Source organism: Bubalus kerabau, chromosome 5 (genome assembly GCF_029407905.1).
Source record: "Bubalus kerabau isolate K-KA32 ecotype Philippines breed swamp buffalo chromosome 5, PCC_UOA_SB_1v2, whole genome shotgun sequence".
Taxonomy (NCBI): Eukaryota; Metazoa; Chordata; class Mammalia; order Artiodactyla; family Bovidae; genus Bubalus; species Bubalus kerabau.
Genome location: NC_073628.1, coordinates 109,997,496 through 110,022,468, shown reverse-complemented (window position 1 = coordinate 110,022,468; position 24,973 = coordinate 109,997,496). Strand labels below are relative to the sequence as shown.

General features: G+C 37.4%; 1 protein-coding gene across 9 annotated transcripts in view; it reads right to left on the bottom strand.

Annotated features, from left to right (window-relative positions):
- Positions 1-24,973, bottom strand: part of KLHL20 (kelch like family member 20) — a 68,967-nt gene that overhangs the window by 21,744 nt on the left and 22,250 nt on the right. For all 9 annotated transcript variants that reach the window (XM_055582686.1, XM_055582681.1, XM_055582680.1 and 6 more), the window contains 3 exons: positions 17,122-17,695; positions 2,540-2,698; positions 1,746-1,840 (listed from right to left, as the gene is read on the bottom strand). In XM_055582686.1, coding sequence (XP_055438661.1) covers positions 1,746-1,840; positions 2,540-2,698; positions 17,122-17,664 — 797 coding nt within the window. In that variant the 5' untranslated portion in view covers positions 17,665-17,695. The remainder of the gene's footprint in view (positions 1-1,745; positions 1,841-2,539; positions 2,699-17,121; positions 17,696-24,973) is intronic.

Genomic DNA, 24,973 nt, shown 5'->3' with positions numbered 1-24,973 from the left:
TACTTCACTTGAGTCCTTTGAGTGATTCAGTATCTGACTATACAAATTCAATCTGTTACTCTGTTCTTTCTCAACTCTGAAAGTGAAAGTGCTTCCTAAATTACACTATATTTCCATTTCTCTATTTATATTACAAGTAATTTATTTCTGCTGGACCAGTGCCAGGCGTGACCCAATGATGTACATCCAGTATATGATTTTGCTAAGGCCTCTTCCAAATTTATGCTAAAAATAAAAACAAACCCCCTCAAAATCCCAACCTGATGACCAAGAACTTATTCTAGCTTCCTCAGCTAAATACAAAAGACTGTGATCTCCTTCTTGCTGGTTTTTAATTAAGTTGTTCAAGCGTTCCTAGAAAGAATATTATAGAGCTAATACTTAGGGGCAAACACAAAATTAATAGTAACAAGAATAACAGGGGCTTAATACATATTAACTCATTTATTCTCCACAACAGCCCTATGGAATAGGTACTGTTTTATAAATAAAGGAACTGTACCAGAAACAGGTTCAAGTAACTTGAATAAGGTCACACAGCTAGTAAATAATAAGGTCATGATAAAAGGAACAGGCTGCTTCCTTTTTTAAAACTTTTTATTTTGTATTGGGGTGTAGCCAGTTAACAATGTGGTGATAATTTCAGGTGAACAGCAAAGGGACTCAGCTATACAGTAGGTCCTGTTGGTTATCCATTTTAAATATAGCAGGGTATACATGTCCATTCCAAACCTCCATCTCTTCCCCTCCTCCCACCCCCAACAACCTTTAAGTTCCTTCTCTATGTAGGAACAGGCTTCTTTTAAAAGTAACTTTGTGAGTATTCAGGGGAATTAATTACCATTTCTCTTTAAGTTTAAAAGGTAAACACATAAAAACCCTCTCTAACACCTCCTGTTAAGGGAACAGGCTTCAAATTATTGAAGAAATGCAAATGAATCTATTATGTTCTATCTCTGCTTTAGAGATCCCTGATTCTGGAACAAGTTTCTTTAGTCACTAAGGGAGATCCAAAGGTTTGTGTAGTTTAAAGAGAGTTCTGACTTCCCATTTCTGGGAAGAAATGGTTAAAAACACCATGAGGTTTCATATTTGAAAATAAACCATAAAATCTGTCAAATGGAAAAGTAGTTTATTAAATTTTATATACACTGTAGTTCAGAGACAGACCAATAAAATAAATGTTTTGTCTTGTAAAAACATTTAGAATTTCTTTCAATCAAAAAAAATTTATGAAACTGTGCCATCAAACTCTAGTGGAAATCTTTCCACAGCTGCTTTAAGGGTGTAGCAGACCTTTAACTCTGTCTACAAACTCAGAAAGCAAGGCTGGTCCTATTCCTAACAAGGCATATGTGATGGAATGAAAAAGTGCTTCTGCACACTTTTATGATGGAGTCAACAACATTATTTAACTTATCTCAAGAAAAGATATACTAGCAGAGAATTGTCTCTTCAAACTCAAGCTTGCACGAAATCTTAGAAATCTACCTCTTTATTGCCACTTGTACATGAATAAATATCACGCATTAAAAAAAAAAACTAACTAATGGAATGGAATACTGGAAATTCAGTCTTCTCTTCTTCCATCTCCTCTTGACTCTGGCCCAGAAGAAAAATCTGTTAAATACTGCCTTGATTACACCACTAAAAAATATAATATTTAGGAAGCAATACAAATAAGGAAATTAGGAGAGAACAAGAATGTTTAGTTGTCGATTTTTCCCATCCAGGACCATTCATACCTGCATTCTTCATCACTTTTGATGAGGGGATCAGAGCCTACAGTGCCCACCAGGAACTTGGGACTAAGCAAAGGCAAGCGCACATGCTGCAGCACCTATGAGATAATAGACACTATTAGAGGCACAAACGCCATCTGTAAGGTATTTAAGAAAATATATAACTCATGCTCCCCGATTGTGTTTCCAACTGTTTTGCGATCTAATTGGATTAATTAATTGATCTAATAAATAATGAGGGTAGAAGGCATAAATGCAAAACTAAATTTATTCCAACCACCAGTTCAGTAATTAGAACAGTCAGTATCACTTTAGCATGCTTCTTTATGCTTTCAGCAGTATAAGCTCTTTGAATAACAATCTAGAAGAATATACTATCAAATTGCTAAGGACTGTAATCATAATAACAAGAACATCAAACATGTCATTTAGTGACCACTTATGACCCATATCATTCCTTTACTCTTCAAACTGTGGTGGGATTTCCAAATCATAGAGAAGGGAGACATGATAACAGCCATCCTTGTTTTCTTTTGTTCATTATGTACCCTTTAGGTTCTGATTTATGCTACAGCCCAAACCTAGAGTTGATGCAAAACAGAGGAAGCAAAGGAGCAAAAAGTTCATAATGATAAACACTTAAAATGCTTAACACTTAATCTCCTTGGTTATTTGGAAAGAGATGGTCTTTCTTAAAGTCTAATACGAATGACAGTGATAACTGTTTTTTGCAAATCAAGTATGTATTATTTTATCCAGTACAAAACAGTTACTTAAAGAAGCATTTCCCTGCATACCTGGGGTAACTGAGGACGTCTTTCTTGAATACTGTATTTAACCCAGGCCATCACTGCATTGAACACCTGTTCTTCACTGCGAACATTTAGTTCATCACTAGATATTATATCAATGAGTTGATTGGCTGGAAGCAACATGAACTCTTCACTTTCCATCACCTGTTTGAAGTTAGGTAAGAATAAAAGGGAAAACACCCTGTGATCAGATTTGACTGTTTCAATATTTTCCTTCAGGGTTGTAGGGCAAAGCTTTATTTCACAATGGAGATGAAGTTCAATATAGTACCAGAGGACAAGAAAAGGTTAAAAAGAAAAAAAGATAGGTAGAGCACAGAAGGTTTTTAGAACAATGAGACTATCCTGTATGATACTACAGTGGTGGACACATGTCAAAACTCATAGAATGTACAATACCAAGAGTGAACCATAATGTAAGTCATGGACTTTGGATGCTAGCATGTCAATGCAGGTTCATTAGTTGTAACAAACATATTTCTCTGGTGCAGGATGTTGCTATTGGGAGAGGTTATATGTGTCACTTACTAAATGGACATGAATTGAGCAAACTCCAGGAGACAGTGAAGGACAGGAAAGCCTGGTGTGCTGCAGTCCATGGGGTCACAAAGAGTTGGTCATGCTTAGCGACTAAACAACATGCGTGTGTGGAGAGAGTATATGGGAACTGTACTTTCTGCTCAATTTTCCTGTGACCCTAAAACTACTCTAAAAAATAAAGCTTATTCATTTTTAAAAGAGGGAACATAGGAGAATACAGATGGCACAATTAAAACTTAGGAAAAATAGTAATTTGTGATTTAGACAATTTAAGAAAAAAATGATGCTTTTTTTCCCTCAGTATGAAGTATCAAGAGGAAAATTTATATTCAAAATATAAACTATACCAAATTATAACTCCAGAAATTAAGAGGCATATAAAAAAATCAGGGAAAACTTTCAGAGGAAGGTTAGTTGCTGAAAGGGCAATGTCTAGGACAGAAACACCAAGGGGCCAGTTTGAAAAAAGAATGAGGGTGGCAGCATGTCTATAAGCAAGAATAACACAATGATATAAGCCATTAGACCCAAGAAAACCCCTCGAGGACTGCACCACTCAGATATATTCATATTCTCATATGTATATATGAAACTATAAACACATATAATTTATCTGTATCCAAGATTTGAAGAACTGTCAGAATGCAGATGAAATGGCAACAAGGATGTTATCTGATTGTGCAGTTCAGCCACAAATCCCCCAATCTTGTAAATCTTGTCAAGATTGTATGTAGAGTAAAAGGGACAGGGTGCAATGCAAACAGTCACTGCTACACTTCACGGGGCTTCTGTCTCATTCAGAACATTGTTCTGCCTGTGACGTCTATTAGTGTAGGAAGGATATAGTTTAAGAGCTTGAATTCCCACCATGCAACCTCTGATGCATATGCTATATTCTCTCAGGACAGGGCTATTTACATGCTCATGAAAAAAATCAGAATATTTAGCAGGATTTGAGATAAGCCATAACAAGTTGACTACTTGGTTAAGAATATTTTCCCAAGGACATCAGAAAAAAATACAAATCTCAAAACAATTAAGGGCCATAAAAAGTCAGCTGTACTTATAGTAGAAAATACTAAAGAGCACTTCAATTTTTATGGCACAAGTCTTCATATCATCTGAGCAAGAGACCCTCTGGGGCTCAGGAAATGAAATTGGAAACCTTTAAATTTTACATGAAGTTGCTTAGCCAGGTCACTTAGTAGTTAGAATGCCTGCACTGTATCCTCTGTAGCAGTATTATTGGATTTAGCAAATAATATATGGCATGATTATACTAAAAACTACTTGTTCATCTGGAATAAATTCAACTGGGCACCCTGTATTTTGTCTGGCAGACTTATGTTGGGGGGTGTAAAGTTAAGGGCCAGATTTGGGGCCTAGTTCCAGATGAAGTATGCTGACCTTCAGCATGCAAAACTTTAGCAAGGTTGTATGTTTCTTCTTAATTTTTCTTCAGTCTGATTTCTTTACTAAAGATATCTTTGTGAAGTTCCTTAACATTCTTTTAGGATCTTGTCAGAGTATAAAAATTTCCCCCAATTTAGTGATTATAAAACAAATATTATATAAATATCAAGGATCACCATGTTTAAAGTTTATGAATAAACTACTCTGATATTAATGAGTCACTTAATGGAAACCTTAGAGGACAAGAAGACAAAAACATCTGTGTGAGAAAATATTTTTTGGTATTAAGAGTAAAAAGAATACTTTTGATGAACAAAGATATTAATGATCTACCATTAGGGCAATGACTGAACTGACTTAGCAGCAGCAGCAGCACTAAATTCTATTCTCGAACCAAACAACCAGGTTAAGAAAATACTGCTTTAAAATATCCGCTTTTTATTTATTTTTGAAGTTTTTTTTTTTAATGTGGATCATTTAAAAGTCTTTACTGAATTTGTTACAATATTGCTTCTGTTTTGTTTTGTTTTTTGGGGGCTGAGGCATGTGGGGTTTTAGCTCTCTGACCCATGTAGGATCGAACCTGCATCCCCGACATTGTAAGGTGAAGTCGTAACCATTGGGCCACCAGGGAAGCCCCCAAATAACTGCTTTTTAAATAAGAGTTTGCAGGAAATTTTAAGTCCCACACTATTATGGCAAAAGCTTACTTTTAGTTTCTTCAGATAAACGTAGATGCAATTTGAAGAATTAATAAAGCTGAAAACAAGAAGAATGAATAAGGAAAATATTCTAGAGTTGTAACAGAAATGAATGGTGAACTCAGTGGCATTGAATTGAAAGAAAAAAATTATGTTTATGAGCAAGCATAACACTGTATGAATTAAATTTGTTGTTGTTTAGTTGCTAAGTCATGTCTGACTCTTTGTGACCCCATGGACTGTAATCCACCAGACTCCTCTGCCCATGGGATTTCCCAGGCAAGAATACTGGAGTGGGTTGCCATTTCCTCCTCCAGGATGAATGAATTTAGGCATAAGAAAATAGAAGGAAATTAAATAGAGATTTTAGTCTGAAAATAATTTAAATGAATCACAAGTGGTAAGCTCTAAGTGGTGACTTATTTTGCATCTACACAGAACCATTCTAGTCCATGAACAAAGTAAGGTTTTTCTTCACTGGAATTTCATTATATCAGGTTCACTTTGGAGGCAGGGTTAGAACTGCAAGGGATTCTAAAACCTTCTGTACTATTAAGAATATTCTTCAGATATTTGTAACTATCTTAGAACTAAAACTCAAGCTATGTTTATAGCAAGAAAATTTAAAAAATCAACTTTATTTAAAACATCAGATCAGATCAGATCAGTCGCTCAGTCGTGTCCGACTCTTTGCGACCCCATGAATGGCAGCACGCCAGGCCTCCCTGTCCATCACCAACTCCCAGAGTTCACTCAGACTCACGTCCATCGAGTCAGTGATGCCACCCAGCCATCTCATCCTCTGTCGTCCCCTTCTCCTCCTGCCCCCAATCCCTCCCAGCATCAGAGTTTTTTCCAATGAGTCAAGTCTTCGCATGAGGTGGCCAAAGTACTGGAGTTTCAGCTTCAGCATCATTCCTTCCAAAGAAATCCCAGGGCTGATCTTTGATAAATGTACACACGCATGTAACCATTACCACAATCAAGATATAGAACATTACCATCATCCCCAAAGATTCTAAAGCAGGGATTTCTTAATCTGGGGTCCAATGACTTTGGCAAATTATTTTGGAAATCCTCAATGATGGCAAATCTTTATTTTTTGCAGAATGGAACTGATTTTTAAAAATAGTGGAACAAAGTTAAATCTGTTAAAGAAGTAGTAGGAAGTTTACTCTGAATGAAAAATTAAGTTTGACTATAAAATACTGATGCAATTAATTTTAATGAAGTATAAACTCCATTTAGTCATGGTTATTCCTCTTTTATATTTTGTTGGAATCAATATTATATTAAGGATTCTCCCATATAAATTCATTAGAGGTACTGATCTGCAGTTTTCCTCTAGTGTTTGTGGTTTGCACATTAGGGTAAGTTTGACCTTATTTGGCAACCTCCTGCACGTTTTTCTGGAAGATTTTATATAGGGTTACATTATTTCTTTCTGACATGTTTGACAGAATTCACCATTTGGGATTGCTTTTTTGTGGGAAGGTTTTAAAATTATTAATTCAATTTCTTTCATAGATACAGAGTTATTCAGGTTTTCTGTTTCTTAAGTTTTTGTAATTTGTGTTTTTCAAAAAATTTGTCAATTTCATCTCAGTTGTTGAACTTAGCAAAATATTGCTCATGATACTCTGTTTTATCCTTTTTAATGTCTGAGGGATTTATAGTACTGTCTTCTTTTTTATTTCTGATACTGGTAATCTGTATCTTCTTTCCTTTTTTTCTTGATAAGTACAGCTAGAGGTTAATCAGTTTTTTTCAAAGTAACATTGATTTTTGCTCTATCTTTTAAACTTTGTTCCTTCTATTTTGGGTTTAATTTGCTCTTCTTTTTCTAGTTTACAAAGGTAACCATCAGAACAAAAATACAAACCTTCCTATATACTAAAAAAATTAAGGACTTCCCTGGTGGTCCATTGGTGGGGAATTTGCCTGCCAGTGCAGGGGACACGGGTTCAGTCCCTGGTCCAGAAGATCCCACATGCCACAGGGCAACTATGTCTGTGTATCACAACTACTGAGCCCATACTCTAGAACCCAGCAGCTGCAACTGCTGAGCCCATGAGCAGCAATTACTGAAACCCACATGCCCAGAGCCCATGGCTCTGCAATAAGAGAAGCCACTACAATGAGAAGCCCAAGCACTGCAATGAAGAGTAGCCCCCGCCTGTTACAACTAGAGAAAGCCCATGTGCAGCAACGAGGACCCAGCACAGTCAAAAATAAAACAAATATATCTTTAAAAAAGAGAATCTATAGGAAAGAGAAAATCATAATAGGAAAAGCAAATATATAAAGGGATTGTAGATCACTTAAATAAACCAGTACAGAGGTTTCTTTTTAAGTAAAAAAAAAATTATGAAATTGATTATAAATACAACAGCAAAAGGATTAACATGAATATGTAAAATAGGACATCGAAATGATAAAATATAGGTGAAGGAAGTAAGAAAATGTAAAAATTTTTAGAATGTGTTTGAGATGATATAATTACCAGTTTAAAGTAGATACAGTAATGGGTTAACATACTTGAAAACCAAGGTAACCACAAATCAAAAACATACAATAGACTCACAAAAAGCAAAAAGAGAACTCACGCATAATACAAAAGAAAACCATCAAACACAAAAGGAAAAAGAAAAAGAAAAGAATAAAGAAATACAAAATCAACTGGAAAATAAGGTTTAAAATGGAAATAAATAAATATATGTCAATAATTACCTCATATGTCAATGGACTAAATGCTCCAGTCAAATGACACAGAGTGGCAGACTGGATAATAAAACAAAAGCCTAAAATATGCTGCCTATAAATGATGCACTTTAGAAAGAAAGATACACACAGAATGAAAGTGAGGGGATAGAAAAAAGATTCTTCAGGCAAGTGGAAATGATAAGAAAGCAGGGGTAGCAGTACTCATATCAGACAAGATAGACTTTAAAACAAAGACCACAGAGAAAGATAAAGACATCATAAAAAGACATTGATAAAAAGATCAATATAAGAAAAGGATATTATACTTGTTAAAATATAAGCCCACAATATAGGAGCTCCTAAATACATCAAATTAATACTAATAGACATAAAGGGAGAAATTGCAAGGAATACAATAATAGGAGACTTTAACATCCCACTGACATCAATGGACAGATCATCTGCACAGAAAATCAATAAGGCACCAAAGGTGCCTTAGGTCAGTCTACTAAGGCAAAAGCAAAAATATACAAGTAGAACCTAATTAAAGTTATAAACTTTTCCACAGCAAAGAAAACCATAAACAAAACAGAAAGACAGTCTACAGAATGGGAGAATATATTTGCAAATGATGCAGTTGGCAAGGGCTTAATTTCCAAAATACAAAAATGGCTCATATAGGTCAATACAGTAAAAAAATGAGCAATCACATCAAAAAATGGGCAGAAGATCTAAAAAGACATTTCTTCAGAGAAGACATACAGATGGCCAACAGGTATAAGAAAAGATATTCTACACTGTTAATTATTAGAGAAATGCAAACCAAAACTACAATGGGATATTACCTCACAATGGTCAGAATGGACATCATCAAAAGTTCTACAAATAATAAATGCTGGAGAGAGTGTGGAGAAAAAGGAATCCTCCTACACTGTTTGGAGAAGGCAATGGCAACCCACTCCAGAACTCTTGCCTGGAGAATCTCATGGATGGAGGAGCCTGGTAGGCTGTAGTCCATGGGATAGCTAAGGGTCGGATGTGACTGAGCGACTTCCCTTTCACTTTTCACTTTTGTGCACTGGAGAAGGAAACGGCAACCCACTCCAGTGTTCTTGCCTGGAGAATCCCAGGGATGGAGCAGCCTGGTGGGCTGCCATCTATGGGGTTGCACAGAGTTGGACATGACTGAAGTGACGCAGCAGCAGCAGCAGCAGCAGCCTACACTGTTGGTGAGTATGTAAATTGATGTGGCCACCATGGAGAGTATGGAGGTTCCTTAAAAAACTAAAGATAGAGCTATCACATGATCAAGCAATCCCAGTTCTTGGCATATATCCAGAAAAGATGAGAACTTTAATTCAGAAAGATACAGGCAGCACAGGGTTCACAGCAACACTATTTACAATAACCAAGACATGGAAGCAACCTAAGGATCCATCAACAGATAAATGGATAAAGAAGATGTGGTGTGTGTGTGTATACACAAAGACAATGGAATATTACCCATCCATAAAAAATGAAATAATACCACTTGCAGCAACATGGGTGAACCTAGAGATGATCATACTCAGCTAAACAAGTCAGACACATAAATATTATATGATACCACTTACATGTGGAATCTAAAAAAAGGATACAAATGAACCAATTTACCAAACAGAAACAGACTCACCTCACAGACATAGAAAGCAAATTTATGGTTAGCTAAAGTGGAAAGGCCAAGAGAAGGATAAATTAGGAGTTTAGGATTAACAGATATATCCTACTATATATAAAATAGATAAACAACAAACAATAATGTCCTATAGTATAGCACAGGGAACTATATTCAGAATTTTTTAATAACCAAAATGGAAGAGAATCTTTAAAATAACCAAATATGTAGATATATAAAACTGTCTCTCATATATATGTATATAAACTTATATGCTATATCATATATTTTATCTACATAAACTGAATCACTTTGTTATACACCATAAAATAACATAAAATTGTATATGAACTACACTTCAATTAAAAAAAAAAAGGGAAAGGGCCCAAATCAATAAAATCAGAAATGAAAAAGAAGAAGTTAAAACTAACACCACAGAAATACAAAGGACAGAGACTGTGATGAACAGCTCTATGCCAATAAAAGGTACAACCTAGAAGAAATGGACAATTTCTTAGAAAGGTACAGTTTCCCAAGACTGAACCAGGAAGAAACAGAAAATATGAACAGACCAATTACCAGTACTGAATCAGTAATTAAAAAATTCCCAAAAAACAAAAGTCTAGGACCAGATAGCTTCAAACATACTACCAAATATTTAGAAATGACTTAGTACCTATACTATTCCCAAAAACTGCAGAGGAAGGAACACTTCTGCAATCTTCTGTGAAGCCATCATCACTATGACATGAAACCAGACAAAGATATCACACATACAAAAGAAAAGTACATGTCACTATCACCAATGAACAAAGATGCAAAAATCCTCAACAAAATAAAACTGGCAAACTGAATCCAACAATACATTAGAAGGATCATCTACCATGATCAAGTGAGATTTATCCTCGGGATGCAAGAAGTTTCAAATATCTGCAAATCAATCAATGTGATACACTATATTAACAAACTGAAGAACAAAAACTATATGATCATCTCAGTAGATGCAGGAAAAGCTTCTGATAAAATTCAATGTCCATTTATTATAAAAATTCTCCCAAAGGTAGGCATAGAGAGAATATACTTTGATATAATACAAACTGTATAAATGAGAAACCCATAGCTAACATCATCTTCAATGGTGAAAAGCTGAAAGCATTTCCTGTAAGATCAAGAATAAGACAAGCATTACCACTCTCACCACTGTTATTCAACATAGTTTTGGAAGTCCTTGCCACAGCAACCAGAGAAGAAAAATAAAAGGAATCCAAATTGGAAAGGAAGACATAAAACTGTCATTGTTTGCAGATGACATACTATACATAGAAAATCCTAATGAGGCCTTCAGAAAACTACTAGAGCTCACCAATGAATTCAGTAAAGTTCCAGGATACAGAATTAATACACAGAAATCTGTTGCATTTCTATAAACTAAGAGTCAAGTATCACAAGGAGAAATTAAGGAAACAGTCTCACTTATCATCACATCAAAAAGAATAAAATACCTAGGAATAAGTTTGCCTGAGAAGTAAAAGACCTGTGCTCTGAAAACTATAAGATACTGATGAAAGAAACTGAAGACAAAATAAATAGATTGAAAAATATATTGTGTTCTTGGATGGGAAGAATCAACATTGTTAAAATGACTCTACTCCCCAAGGCAATCTATAGATTCAATGCAATTCCTATCAAATGACCAATGACATTTTTCACAGAACTAGAACAAATATTTAAAATTTTGTATGGAAACATAAAAGACCTCAAAGAGCCAAAACAATCTGAAGAAAGAACAGAGCTGGAGGAATCATGCTCCCTGACTTCAAATTATACTACAGAGCTACAGTAATCGAAACAGTATGGTGTGTGTGTGCTGTGTGTATGCTCAGTTGCTTAGTCATGTCCAACTCTTTGTGACCCAACGCACTATAGCAAGTCAGGCTTCTCTGTCCATGGGATTCACCAGGCAAGAAACTGGAGCAGGTTGTCATTTCCTTCTCAGGGTATGTTCCTGATCCAGGATTGAACCCATATCTTCTCTGTCAAGCAGGAAGATTCTTTACCACTGAGCCACCTGGGAAGCCCAATCAATACAGTATGGCACTGGCACAAAACAGACAAATAGGTCAATGGAACAGGACAGAAAGCCCAGAAACACCCACACATTTATGTTCAATTATGGTTTTTGCAGTAGTCATGTATGGATGTGAGAGTTGGACTGTAAAGAACACTGAGGGCTGAAGAATTGATGCTTTTGAACTGTGGTGTTGGAGGAGACTCTTGAGAGTCCCTTGGCCTGCAAGGAGATCCAACCAGTCCATTCTGAAGGAGATCAGCCCTGGGATTTCTTTGGAGGGAATGATGCTGAAGCTGAAACTCCAGTACTTTGGCCACCTCATGCGAAGACTTGACTCATTGGAAAAGACTCTGATGCTGGGAGGGATTGGGGGCAGGAGAAGGGGACGACAGAGGATGAGATGGCTGGATGGCATCACTGACTCGATGGACGTGAGTCTGAGTGAACTCCGGGAGTTGGTGATGGACAGGGAGGCCTGGCGTGCTGCAATTCATGGGGTGGCAAAGAGTAGGACACGACTGAGCAACTGAACTGAACTGAAACTGAAGGAGGCAAGAATATACAATGGCGAAAAGACAGTCTCTTTAATAAGTTGTGCTGGAAAAAACTGTACTGCTACATAAAAGAATGAAATTAGAACATTCTCTAACATCATATACAAAAGTAAACTCAAAATGAATTAAGAGGTAGGGATTCAAATACATATAATATTATATATAAATGGAGAAGGAAATGGCAACCCACTCCAATATTCTTGCCTGGAGAATCCCATGGACAGAGGAGCCTGGTGGGCCATGGTCCATGGGGTCACAGAGAGTTGGACATGACTGAAGTGACTAAGCACGCACTATATATAAAATAGATAACCAACAAGGACCTATTGTCAAGCACTATATTCAATACCTTATAATTTATAATGGAAGAGAATGTAAAAAGAATAATAATGATTACTTTGTTGTACATCTAAAACTAACATAACATTGTAAATCAATTACATTTCAATAAAAATTAAAAAAATAAACACCCCCCACCAAAAGTTCTATGAATAATACTATGAATTAAACTGTTTTTGAAAAAAATAGAAAAAAAACCTTCAAAATGGATTAAAGACCTAAACATAAGACCAGATACTATGAAACTCCTAGAAGAAAATATCAGTAGAACACTCTTTGACATAATTGCAGCAATATTTTTTTGGATCCATCTCCTAAAGTAAAGGAAATAAAAGCAAAAATAAACACATGCGAGCTAATTACACTTAAAAGCTTTTACACAGCAAAGGAAACCACTGACAAAACAGAAGAACAACCTACTGAATAGAAAGATATTTGCAGATGACACAACTGATAAGGGATTATACACGCTGAAAAGTTCAGGAGTAAAGGAATATGATGTATGCAACATACCCTCAACTGCTGAAAGAAAAATATTAATATAATAAGGAGAAAATGATAAATAAAAAGTGGCAAAATGTTAACAAGTGATGAATCTCAGTAAAGGGTACGTGAAAGTTTCTCCTTTTTCCTACAGTTTTTTATATGTTTATATTTTTTTCTTTTGTTTTTTCAAATAAAATTTAAAAATTATTTTTTCCAATCTGATAGGTTAAGAAATGTTGTTTTAATGTATTTTTTTTTAGTTATGTGTAATGGTATCTTTTCATGTTTATTTTACATTTAATATTTTTATACATTGCTTATTCATATCTTATTTTTCTGTTGTGTTTTTTTAATGGTTTTTCTCATTCAATTTGTATGCGTCTTTTAAGAATTCATGTTTCTTCTGTCATGTATGCTCCAAATAGGTTTTCAGAGTTGGCATTATTTAATTTAGTTTAAGGTGCTTTTTGCTTGTTACTGTTGTTATGAACAATAATATTTAACTTTTATGCAGTCAAATTTATCAGGCTTCTGGTTTATACCCTGCCTGCTGCTGCTGCTGCTGCTAAGTCGCTTCAGTCGTGTCCGACTCTGTGCGACCCCATAGACGGCAGCCCACCAGGCTCCCCTGTCCCTGAGATTCTCCAGGCAAGAACACTGGAGTGGGTTGCCATTTCCGTCTCCAATGCATAAAAGTGAAAAGTGAAAGTGAAGTCGCTCAGTCGTGTCCGACTTTTAGCAACACCATGGACTGCAGCCTACCAGCCTAGAAAGTCCATTTTTACCCTAAGCCTAGTAATGTTTTCTTCTAGTACTTTTAGAATTTAAATTTTTGGGTTTATTTATCCATTGAGAATTCCATCTGTTTAAAGAGTTTATCCCCCCCCCCAATTAACCAGTTTTACTAATGACATATATTAAACAATTTTACCTTCCTCCACTGACTTGATCAAACCAGTCAATCCTAAAGGAAATCAGACCTGAATAATCATTGGAAGGACTGATACTGAAGCTGAAGTTCCAATACTTTGACCACCTGATGCAAAGAACTGACTCCTTGGAAAAGACCCTGATGCTGGGAATGATTGAAGGCAGGAGGAGAAGGGGACGACAGAGGATAAGGTGGCTGGATGGCATCACCGACTTGATGGACATGAGTTTGAGCAAGCTTGAGGCATGCTGCAGTCAGGGAAGCCTGGCATGCTGCAGTCCATGGGGCCGCAAAGAGTCGGACATTACTGAGCAACTGATCTGATCTGAACATGGACAATGGTCCTGATTTGAAAACCACTATTTTTGGACTCAGAGCTACACCGATTTGCTCTGTCTTTAGTTTCAAAATGTTTTCATATTTCTTAAAGACAGTGATTCTAATATTAAATTTTAGAAACTTCCTGGATGTTCTAGCATAAATAGTTTTTCCTTGGTATCTAAGGAAGATTGGTTCCAGGACTTTTCCCTATTCCACCTCCTCCATGTCCCCAGGATACCAAAATTCCTAGATGCTCAAGACTCATATAAAATGGCATAGTATTTACATGTAACTTACACACATCCTCCCATATACTTAAGAACTCTAGATTAATTTTAATACCTAATAAGACTCTTGAGAGTCCCTTGGACTGCAAGGAGATCCAACCAGTCCATTCTAAAGATCAGCCCTGGGTGTTCTTTGGAAGGAATGATGCTAAAGCTGAAACTCCAGTACTGTGGCCACCTCATGTGAAGAGTTGACTAATTGGAAAAGACTCTGATGCTGGGAGGGATTGGGGGCAGGAGGAAAAGGGGACGACAGAGGATGAGATGGCTGGATGGCATCACCAACTTGATGGACGTGAGTTTGAGTGAACTCCGGGAGTTGGTGATGGACGGGAGGCCTGGTATGCTGCCATTCATGGGATTGCAGAGTCGGACACAACTGAGCGACTGAATTGAACTGAACTGAATACAATGTAAATGATATGTGAATAGTTGCCAGCACCTGACAAATTCAAATGTTATCTTTCAGAACTTTATTAAATTTTTTTTCATATTTTTGATCCATGGTTGGTTCAATCTGTGAATGCAGAACCAGCAAATATGGAAGGCCAACTGTGTGTGCGTACGTACATATGTGTGTGTGTATATCCTCCTTCCTATACGGTCCCTGCCTTTGCATTTCATGATGCCCATGCTGGTTTTTCTCCTCTCTCTCTTCTAGTTATTCCCAGTTTTATTTGCCAATTGCTTTTTCACTAATCATTCTTCAATACTGGAAAAACTTGAGGGCTTTTCTCTCCTCCTACTAGGTGATCACATTGGCATTGATTTTTTTAACCTTGTTTATGATGCTTTTTGTTATAAAAGTTTTAAATTTATATACAATCAAACTTATCAGCCTTTTCTTTTATGGCTTCAGGGTTATATCCTGCCTAAAAAGGGCTAAGACACATTTCAATTATTATATCTTCATCACTATGTTCTTGTCTTGTGCTTAGTCACTCAATCGTGTCTGACTCTAGTGACCCCATAGATTGTAGCCTGCCAGGCTCCTCTGTCCATGGGATCCTCCAGGCAAGAATAATGGAGTGGGTTGCCACTTCCTTCTCCAGGGGATCTTCCCAACCCAGGAATCGAACCCAGTTCTCCTGCATTGCAGGCATTACTATGTTGATAACTACTAAATTTTAATCTCAGCCTAACCTCTTTGCCAAGATACAGACTTATATAAACAGTTACTTGCTCAATATCTCTATGTAGATATTTCACAGGTGTCTCAAACTGAATATATCTAAAATGGAACCCATGGTTTTTCCTCCTCAAGCTGTTCCCCTTTCCATTACATCTATAGTACAGATTCCCAGAAATGGGATTGCCAAGACAAAGAGCATGAGCAAAATGTGTGTAATTTTGATTTACTGCCCAATTTCCTTTCAGAGGGGTTATATCAGTTTATACTTATGCTAGCAATTAGCTATTTCTCCATGTTCTTGTTAACAGGGTATGTAACCAAACTTCTGGATATTTGTAATCTGGTTGATTACAGATTTGTAATCTGATAGATACAAAATAGTACTTTGGTGTAGTTTTAATTCATGTTTCAGTTATTATGAATAAACCTGAGCAGATTTTCATGTTTAAGGGCAATCTGAACTTCTTGTTTACTACCCATTTTTAGGTCATTGGCCTAGGTTATTGACCAATAAGGAGCTCTTGATGTATTAAGGAGATATCATCTGTAATATGAGATGCAAATGTTTTTCCTTAGTCTTTAATTTTTTGTCTTATTATTGTTTTACCATGCAAAATTTTTAAATATTTATATAGTCAAATTTATCAATATTTTCTTCTATGCTTTCTGGGTTAGTCAATTAGAAAGGCCTCTTCAAGATTATAAAGGAATTGTTTTGTGTCATCTTCTACTATTTTCATGGTTTCACTTTGTATTTTTTAAATCTTGGATCCATTCACTGGACGTTATCCTGTTGGACAGAAGAGTGATACTAAAGAATAAAATGGACATGCCATTCCTTTGCTTAAAATCCTTTAATGGTTTTCTATTGGTCTTAAGATCAAATTTCAAATTCTTAACACGGTCTATTAACTCCAATGTGATCTGGCCCTGTTTCTTCTGTAAAATCATTATGTAACATTCTTTATTGCTCTCTGGATCTCATTGGGTTTCTTTCAGTTCCTCAAACTTGTTATGCTTTTTCATGTCTCAGAATCTTGGATGAACTGTTCCAGAACCAAAGTTAAATCTCTCTGTAATACATTGTTAAATTATCCAGGGCTTCTTTGTAGCACTCATTAACTCTAATTATTTACGTAATTATGAATTCAGTAGCTGTCTTCTGTGCCAGATTATAATTCTCCACTAGAACAGACACTCTAGGCATCTTGTTCACTACTGTAGCTTCTGTTCCCAAGCACAGTGGTGGAAGTATAGTAGCTTCACAGATATTTATTAAATGAATGAATAAATGAAAAATAACAGGTTTAATAAATTCTTTGGTAACATCTAATTTCATTTTTCTGATTATTAGCTCACCAAATAATCTGATATACTATATTGTTCTCCTAACAAATATATTGTGGATGCATTCAAACCACCAAGTACAACTCACCTCTTGAAAATTATGTTGAGTGAACTTGTCTGCTATCCTTAGCAACTCACGACATGAATGTGTGTCAGCAAAAGCCCGAATGCCCAGGCAGTTTGAAGGATCTAATTGTCTCTTCAGGAATTCACAACAGGCTTCTTGTATTTCTGCCAGCTGGAGGAGGCAAGCAGCTGGTAGGAGGGTCTGAACATTGCCCTCTTCCACAGTTATCTGGGAGGTATATGCAAAGTCTATCAGTAGTTCCATAGCCCTCTCATCTATGTCTCGGATCACTACTTCTGTCTGACGGCTCTCTGCCAATTCTCCTGTAAACATAGCTCGGAAGTAGGGACTACAGGCTGACAAAATGACTCGATGGGCATATATCTTCTTAGCGCCCACAACTAGCACCACATCGCATAGCTCCCGGTGTTTTCTCAGAAGGTTAATCACTTCCAAGGTTTGTCGAGGGTGCTTGTCTGAGATATAGGGCATGCGGGCAGGTTGGGGAACCCCTTCTGGCAATTTGTTGGGGTCTCCAAGGGTGCAGCGGCTTGTTACATCCATTCCAGTCTCTCCTGGCCGAATGTTGGTACACCTGCAGGAATGGGGGTAGGAGAGAGAAAAGAAGATGGCAATATTTTTAGAAGCTCCTTCCAGCATTTCATTTGTATTTCATATGTAGAGATTCAGGTGTTAATTTAGTAAGTAAATGCCACAAACAAATTATTGACAAATAATTAGAACTAAAATATTTGGATTTTTATAACCATCACACTGTATCAACATGGAGAAAAAAAGAGAATCTGTGCCCCTCAGTTAAGATGGTAACTATGTTTTTGACAAATATTTACTTTTTTTTTTTTTTACTATTTTTTATAGTTTACAAAGCATTTAGCTATGGACTAAGGAAAATTCAAAGGACTATAAAGAGGCAATCAGGAAACCTAATTATCTAGAATAAGGAGATATACATGAATAGCCAGAAACAGGGTAACCAGGATAAAAAATGTGATTCAGAAAGGCAAAATCTATGAAATATTTGTTTATACTGGAACATATACATGACTGGCATAAGCTCTCAGTTATTACAAGGGTATGTATTTGTGTGTGTGTGTGTGTGTGAAGTAGGAATATCACATTGGGTTTTTCCAGAGTTTAGGTGAAATATGCAGCACACATGCTTCAGATCACTATACTTCTGTTTCTGATTCTATACTTGCTAGGCAGTCTTCTGATGTACAATTCTTTCAAAGGTATCATGTTATTTAAAAGGGAGGTAGGTGACTCCAGTGTCCTGATCACTGGGTTTCAGGTCAGCCTAAAGTTAGTCTCAGAAACTAATCATCTATGACTGTACTGAGATAATTTAATATCTGGTCCACAAGGGACAGTATTTTTTTAGTTTACTACCTCTAAAGCTGTAGCACCAACAAAACCTACAATATAATAAAACACTAGAGTGTTAAAAGAATCCCCTGGAAAGGAAAGGAGACTCTAAAAGAACATTTTAGGAAGAAGAAACTACATTCAGTTCTTTGCAATCTGTTTTTCCAAAGCACTTATAAATTTAATCTATGCTTGGCCTGAGCCTACAGGTAAATGTATTCTACAGTACAAACTATTCATAATACCTGACATCTGGCAGAAACAGCACTATTTATGCCTGACAATTTAAAACTGAAACTGAAAGCTGAGCAGCTAAAAAATAATTTTTACCACCCACATAAACAACCAAAAGAGCCTTTAGCCACAGTACTTTATTGGTGTCGTTTGTAGTAGATGCTGAAAGAATAAATCAAGAGGTTAACAGTGGTGCACTCCAGCTTTAAAAAAGAACCACCATTAAAGACAAGACCAATTCAAAAATTCCCATTATAACACTGACATTGTATGTTGAAATTAAAGAGTTTTTGTTGCAATCTTAATTATGTACACAAAGATGGTACTGTTGAACCCAGATATAAACAATTTTTTATTTCACCCAAGTACAACATGGAAGCTAATTTCTACATATCTACATAAGTTCTGTTTTCTATGCTCTCTATACACATTCTTGAGAAGTACATTTAATCTCATGGTTTCCATCGCCCGTATATAAATGAAGGATTCTTAACTCCTACCTGGGTAAGTTCTGAATTCAGATCCATATGGATGTCCCCAAATCACTCAAACTCAATACATCTCAAATACTAAAACTGATTCCTTGACTTCTTGACTACTTTCACCCAAGTACATGTCTCTCCTCTAGTCTTCCCAGATCAATTAAAGATAATTTCATTGTTCTACAAACATTTTGGAGCCCCTTTCCTTCCACATACCCTCAAATGCAACCCATCAGCCAATTCTGACATCCAAATACCTAGAATCCAACTATTTCTCTTTATTTTCCACTAGTCTCATCCTAATTCCTGATCCCTGGGTTGGGAAGATCCTCTGGAGAAGGAAACAGCAACATACTCTAGTATTCTAGCCTGGGAAATCCCATACACAGAGGAGCCTGGTGGGCTACCGTCCATGGGTTTGCAAAAAGCTGGACACAAATGAGCAACTGAACACACACCCTAACTCAGGCTATCTTCACACTTCTTTATATGGTAATAGCTGCCTAAGTGATCTGCTTGCTTTCACCTTTGCTGATTTATATTCTCTTCTCTAAACAACCAAAACAATCCTTTAGAAAATTCATATTGTACCATTTCTCTGCTCAAGATCTTTTAAACACTCATAGTAAAAAACAAAGCCTGTAGAGCTTACGAACTTCTGTATGAGTCCTCCCCAAGCTAACTCTCTGAATTCATCTTCCATTCTCCCCTTGCTCATGGTTTTCTAGTCACACAGACTTCCTTGCTGTTTCTGGGACATGCCAAGGCCTTTCTTGGCTTCAGAGCCTTAATTCTTCTTCCTGAAAGGTTCCTTCCCAAATATCTGCAGAGCTCATTCCCTTATTTCTTTCAGATCTCTGTTCACATGTCAACTTATCAGACCACCTTACATGAGAAAGCATCTCTTACTTCTACTATCCTGTACCCTTTACTGGGCTCAATTTTTCTTCTTAAATAATAATTTCCTGATAAAATGTATTGGCTTTCTCTCCCAAACAGAGCATAAGCTCCATGAAAACAAAGCCTTTGTTCTCTTTTGCTCAATGCTATACCTCAACACCTGGATTTAGTGCTCATTAAATAGTTGTCAAATGAATTAAACTGTTCTTCCTGCCAAAATAAAACTATACCCTCCAAACTTTCTTGTCTGGTTCTCCTGAAAGAATGCCTAGTCTGTAGCCAGGCAAACATAGACTCAAATCTTAGTTCCATCATTTACAAGGTATAATCTTGGGCAAATTGTTTAACTTCTCTGATCCTCAAGTTCATCATTTGTAACGTGGGAATAATGTACACTTACCTCACAAGGAAAGTGACAGTGTTGGAATTTGTCTAAATGTATTAATAGGTACTAGGTACTCTGACTCCAAAGGCTTCCCTTGTGGCTCAGCTGGTAAAGAATCCGGCTGCAATGCGGGAGACCTGGGTTTGATCCCTGGGTTGGGAAGATCCCCTGGAGAAGGGAAAGGCTACCCACTCCAGTATCCTGGCCTAGAGAATTCCATGGACTGCATAGTCCGCGGGGTCAAGAAGAGTCAGACACGACTGAATGACTTTCATTTTCACTGACTCCAAAGTCAGTGCTTTATCCTGACCTGTTTTGGTCAATTGGATGGAGCATTTGAAATGGAAATGATCTTGGCAATCTGGTTGACATGACTGTTGTTCTTAAAGGGGAGAAAAAGCAAGCATGCTGCCACATGCTAGAGTACACTGCTCTTTTAGGAGCAAGAACAGGGATTACCAAGACTGTAAGAGGTACCTCATTGTAAATCTCCTGAGAAGTTATATTTAATTCTAGAAGTTATAATTAATTCTATACATTGTTATTTCTTCTGTGGTTCTGCTATTTGTTTTTGTAAACGTATACTTAAAAAAAAAAAAAACAACTGCTCAGCCCGCATCCTGCATCATTCTCATCACCTCCAAAAAGTTCTGCTGGCAAAGATGCTCCCCATCCTCAACACTCGCCATACATACCTGTACGTTTTTCTGGGCAACTTTGAAGGGAAATTATAATAAGCATCTTAGAAATGGATTGCATTCACACCTTGTCACATCTATATTCATATCTTTGTTTGGATTCTGATGGATTAAGTATTCTAATGATTTGAGGGGTGGGTGATAAACTGAAGTGTGAACTGCTCCCCCAAAGAGGAAAGTGCCCTAGGAGAGCTTTTTTTAAAACCGTTTTTTAAAAACTGAAGTATAGTTAATTTACAATGTTGTGTTAGTTTCAGGTATAGAGCAAAGTGGGCTTCCCTGGTGCCTCAGACAGGAGACCAGGATTTGATCCCTGGGTAGGGAAGATCCCCTGGAGAAGGAAATGGCAACCCACTCCAGTATTCTTTTTTTTTTTTTTGCTCTCTGGTATTCTTGACTGGAGAATCATATGGACAGAGGAGCCTGGTGGGCTACAGTCCATGGGCTCGCAGAGAGTCATACAGGACTGAGCGACTAACACACACACAGCAAGGTGATTCAGTTGTACATACACACTCATGTATATGCATTTGCAGATTTACATACCTATATGTTCTTTTTCAGATTTTCCATTATAGTTTATTATGTGCTATACAGTAGGTCCTTGCTGCTTATTTTAAATATAGTTAAGTGTATATGTTTATCTTCTAAACTTCTAATTTGTACCTCTCCCCCCAGGCCCCCATCCCTGGTTATCCTCTTTGGTAACCATAAATTTGTTTTCTATGTCTGTGAGTCAATTTCTGTTTTATAAGTAAATTCATATGTATCTTTTTTTTTTTTAGGAAAGCCTTTAATTAAAGGTTTGGGGGAGCAAGCCTGACTGTCCAAGTGAAAATTCATCTAGAGAAACCAGAGGATCTCAAACTATTTAATTTCTCAATCTGTGGATTTCTATCCCAATAGTGAATGAAGGATATTACAATAAATATATGTATAATATATTAAATAAAGAAGTTGAACTCAAATAGTATTTTTATTAACTTAATTTGCAAGAATAATCTACATGTGTCTTAAGGTTGAAGAAGCTAAGTGGAAGGATTTTTCTGGATTCTATCCAGTTAACAAACTATGGAGACCAAACGGAGCTTTTGCCTTCTCCTACAAAAGGACTGCTAATTCTAAGAAAGAGTTAGTCTTTCTAAAACCAAAAGGGTATAAAATTTGCCAATAAGTTTAGTAGACTTTGTATTCACTAAACACTTATGAAAAGCAGAACTTCAAGATAAAGTCTGTAAATGGCATGCTGCTGCTGCTGCTGCTGCTAAGTCGCTTCAGTCATGTCCGACTCTGTGAGACCCCATAGACGGGAGCCCACCAGGCTCCCCTGTCCCTGGGATTCTCCAGGCAAGAACACTGGAGTGGGTTGCCATTTCCTTCTCCAATGCATGAAAGTGAAAAGTGAAAGGGAAGTTGCTCAGTCGTGTCCGACTCTTAGCGACCCCATGGACTGCAGCCTACCAGGCTTCTCCATCCATGGGATTTTCCAGGCAAGAGTACTGGAGTGGGGTGCCATTGCCTTCCCCGCATATTTACCATCAATTCTCTCAAACCTTAACATAACCTTAGTTTGTTCTTTACTAGCCATGTACTTCAAGGGAAGCTGATCATGTACCCAGCTATAAGGATGAAGCCTGAATTCTCTTGCAATCTTAGGTTAGGATGAAGCTAATGGCACCCCACTCCAGTACTCTTGCCTGGAAAATCCCATGGATGGAGGAGCCTGGTGGGCTGCAGTCCATGGGGTCGCTAGGAGTCGGACACGACTGAGCGACTTCACTTTCACTTTTCACTTTCATGCATTGGAGAAGGAAATGGCAACCCGCTCCAGGGTTCTTGCCTGGAGAATCCCAGGGACGGGGGAGCCTGGTGGGCTGCTGTCTATGGGATCACACAGAGTCGGACATGACTACAGCAACTTAGCAGCAGTAGCAGCAGCAGCAGCAGAAGCTAATATTGAAGAGGTTACACTGGAGACACAGAGAAAACTTGGGTCCAAGATGGTACTATCAAGTCATGCATTGACCAACCCTGGAGCCCACCTTACTTCTGGCCTTCTTGTTAGGTAAATAAAAGACTGCTATATTGATTAAGCCAGTTTGAGTCAAGAAACTGTTAATTCTAACCCCAAACTTTCTGATACCAAAACCAAGTAGTTAATATGTGAAATTAGCCACATATTCTAAATTTACTAACCAACTTGAATATAGATAATAACCCTTGCTTTGACTGGCCAACTACTTCTGTATATTATAGAGACTCTTGCTCCATTATTATCCAATTTTCTAAAAATGGTATTGGTAAATTTAGAAGTATGGTTTAAATTTGTATCTTTTCTTTCAAATGAAGTAAAAATGTTGGAAGAAGACTAGATACTCTTTCTTCACAGTGGCTGGCCCAATTCCTATTGGGCTGTTACATTAAGTATTAAAATACTATTTCTCTAACACCAGCTAGGGAGAAGGCAATGGCAACCCACTCCAGTACTGTTGCCCAGAAAATCCCATGGATGGAGGAGCTTGGTAGGCTGCAGTCCATGGGGTCGCTAAGAGTCAGACATGACTGAGCGACTTCACTTTCACTTTCTACTTTCATGCATTGGAGAAGGAAATGGCAACCCACTCCAGTGTTCTTGCCTGGAGAATCCCATGGACAGAGAGGCCTGGTGGGCTGCAGTCCATGGGGTAGCACAGAGTCGGACACGACTGAAGCGACTTAGCAGCAACACCAGCTATGTGAGGGTGCTTGGTAAAAACACAGATTCTTAAGAGGGGGCTAGAGAATCAAAATCTCTGAGGGTATGGTTCCAGAGTCTGCATTTGCAAGTGCATTATTTTAACACAAATTAAAGCTTCATTAATAACTGACTAATGATTCCAAATAGGAAAAGGAGTACATCAAGGCCATATATTGTCACCCTGCTTATTTAACTTATATGCAGAGTACATAATGAGAAATGCTGGACTGGAAGAAACACAAGCTGGAATCAAGATTGCCGGGAGAAATATCAATAACCTCAGATATGCAGATGACACCACCCTTATGGCAGAAAGTAAAGAGGAACTAAAAAGCCTCTTGATGAAAGTGAAAGTGGAGAGTGAAAAAGTTGGCTTAAAGCTCAACATTCAGAAAACAAAGATCATGGCATCTGGTCCCATCACTTCATGGCAAATAGATGGGGAAACAGTGTCAAACTTTATTTTTTGGGGTTTCAAAATCACTGCAGATGGTGACTGCAGCCATGAAATTAAAAGACGCTTACTCCTTGGAAGGAAACTTATGACCAACCTAGATAGCATATTCAAAAGCAGAGACGTTAGTTTGCCAACAAATGTTCATCTAGTCAAGGCTATGGTTTTTCCTGTGGTCATGTATGGATGTGAGAGTTGGACTGTGAAGAAGGCTGAGCACCGAAGAATTGATGCTTTTGAACTGTGGTGTTGGAGAAGACTCTTGAGAGTCCCTTGGACTGCAGGGAGATCCAACCAGTCCATTCTGAAGGAGATCAGCCCTGGGATTTCTTTGGAAGGAATGATGCTAAAGCTGAAACTCCAGTACTTTGGCCACCTCATGCGAAGAGTTGACTCATTGGAAAAGACTCTGATGCTGGGAGGGATTGGGGGCAGGAGGAGAAGGGGACGACAGAGGATGAGATGGCTGGATGGCATCGCTGACTCGATGGACGTGAGTCTGGGTGAACTCCGGGAGTTGGTGATGGACAGGGAGGCCTGGCGTGCTGTGATTCATGGGGTCGCAAAGAGTCTGACAGGACTGAGCGACTGAACTGA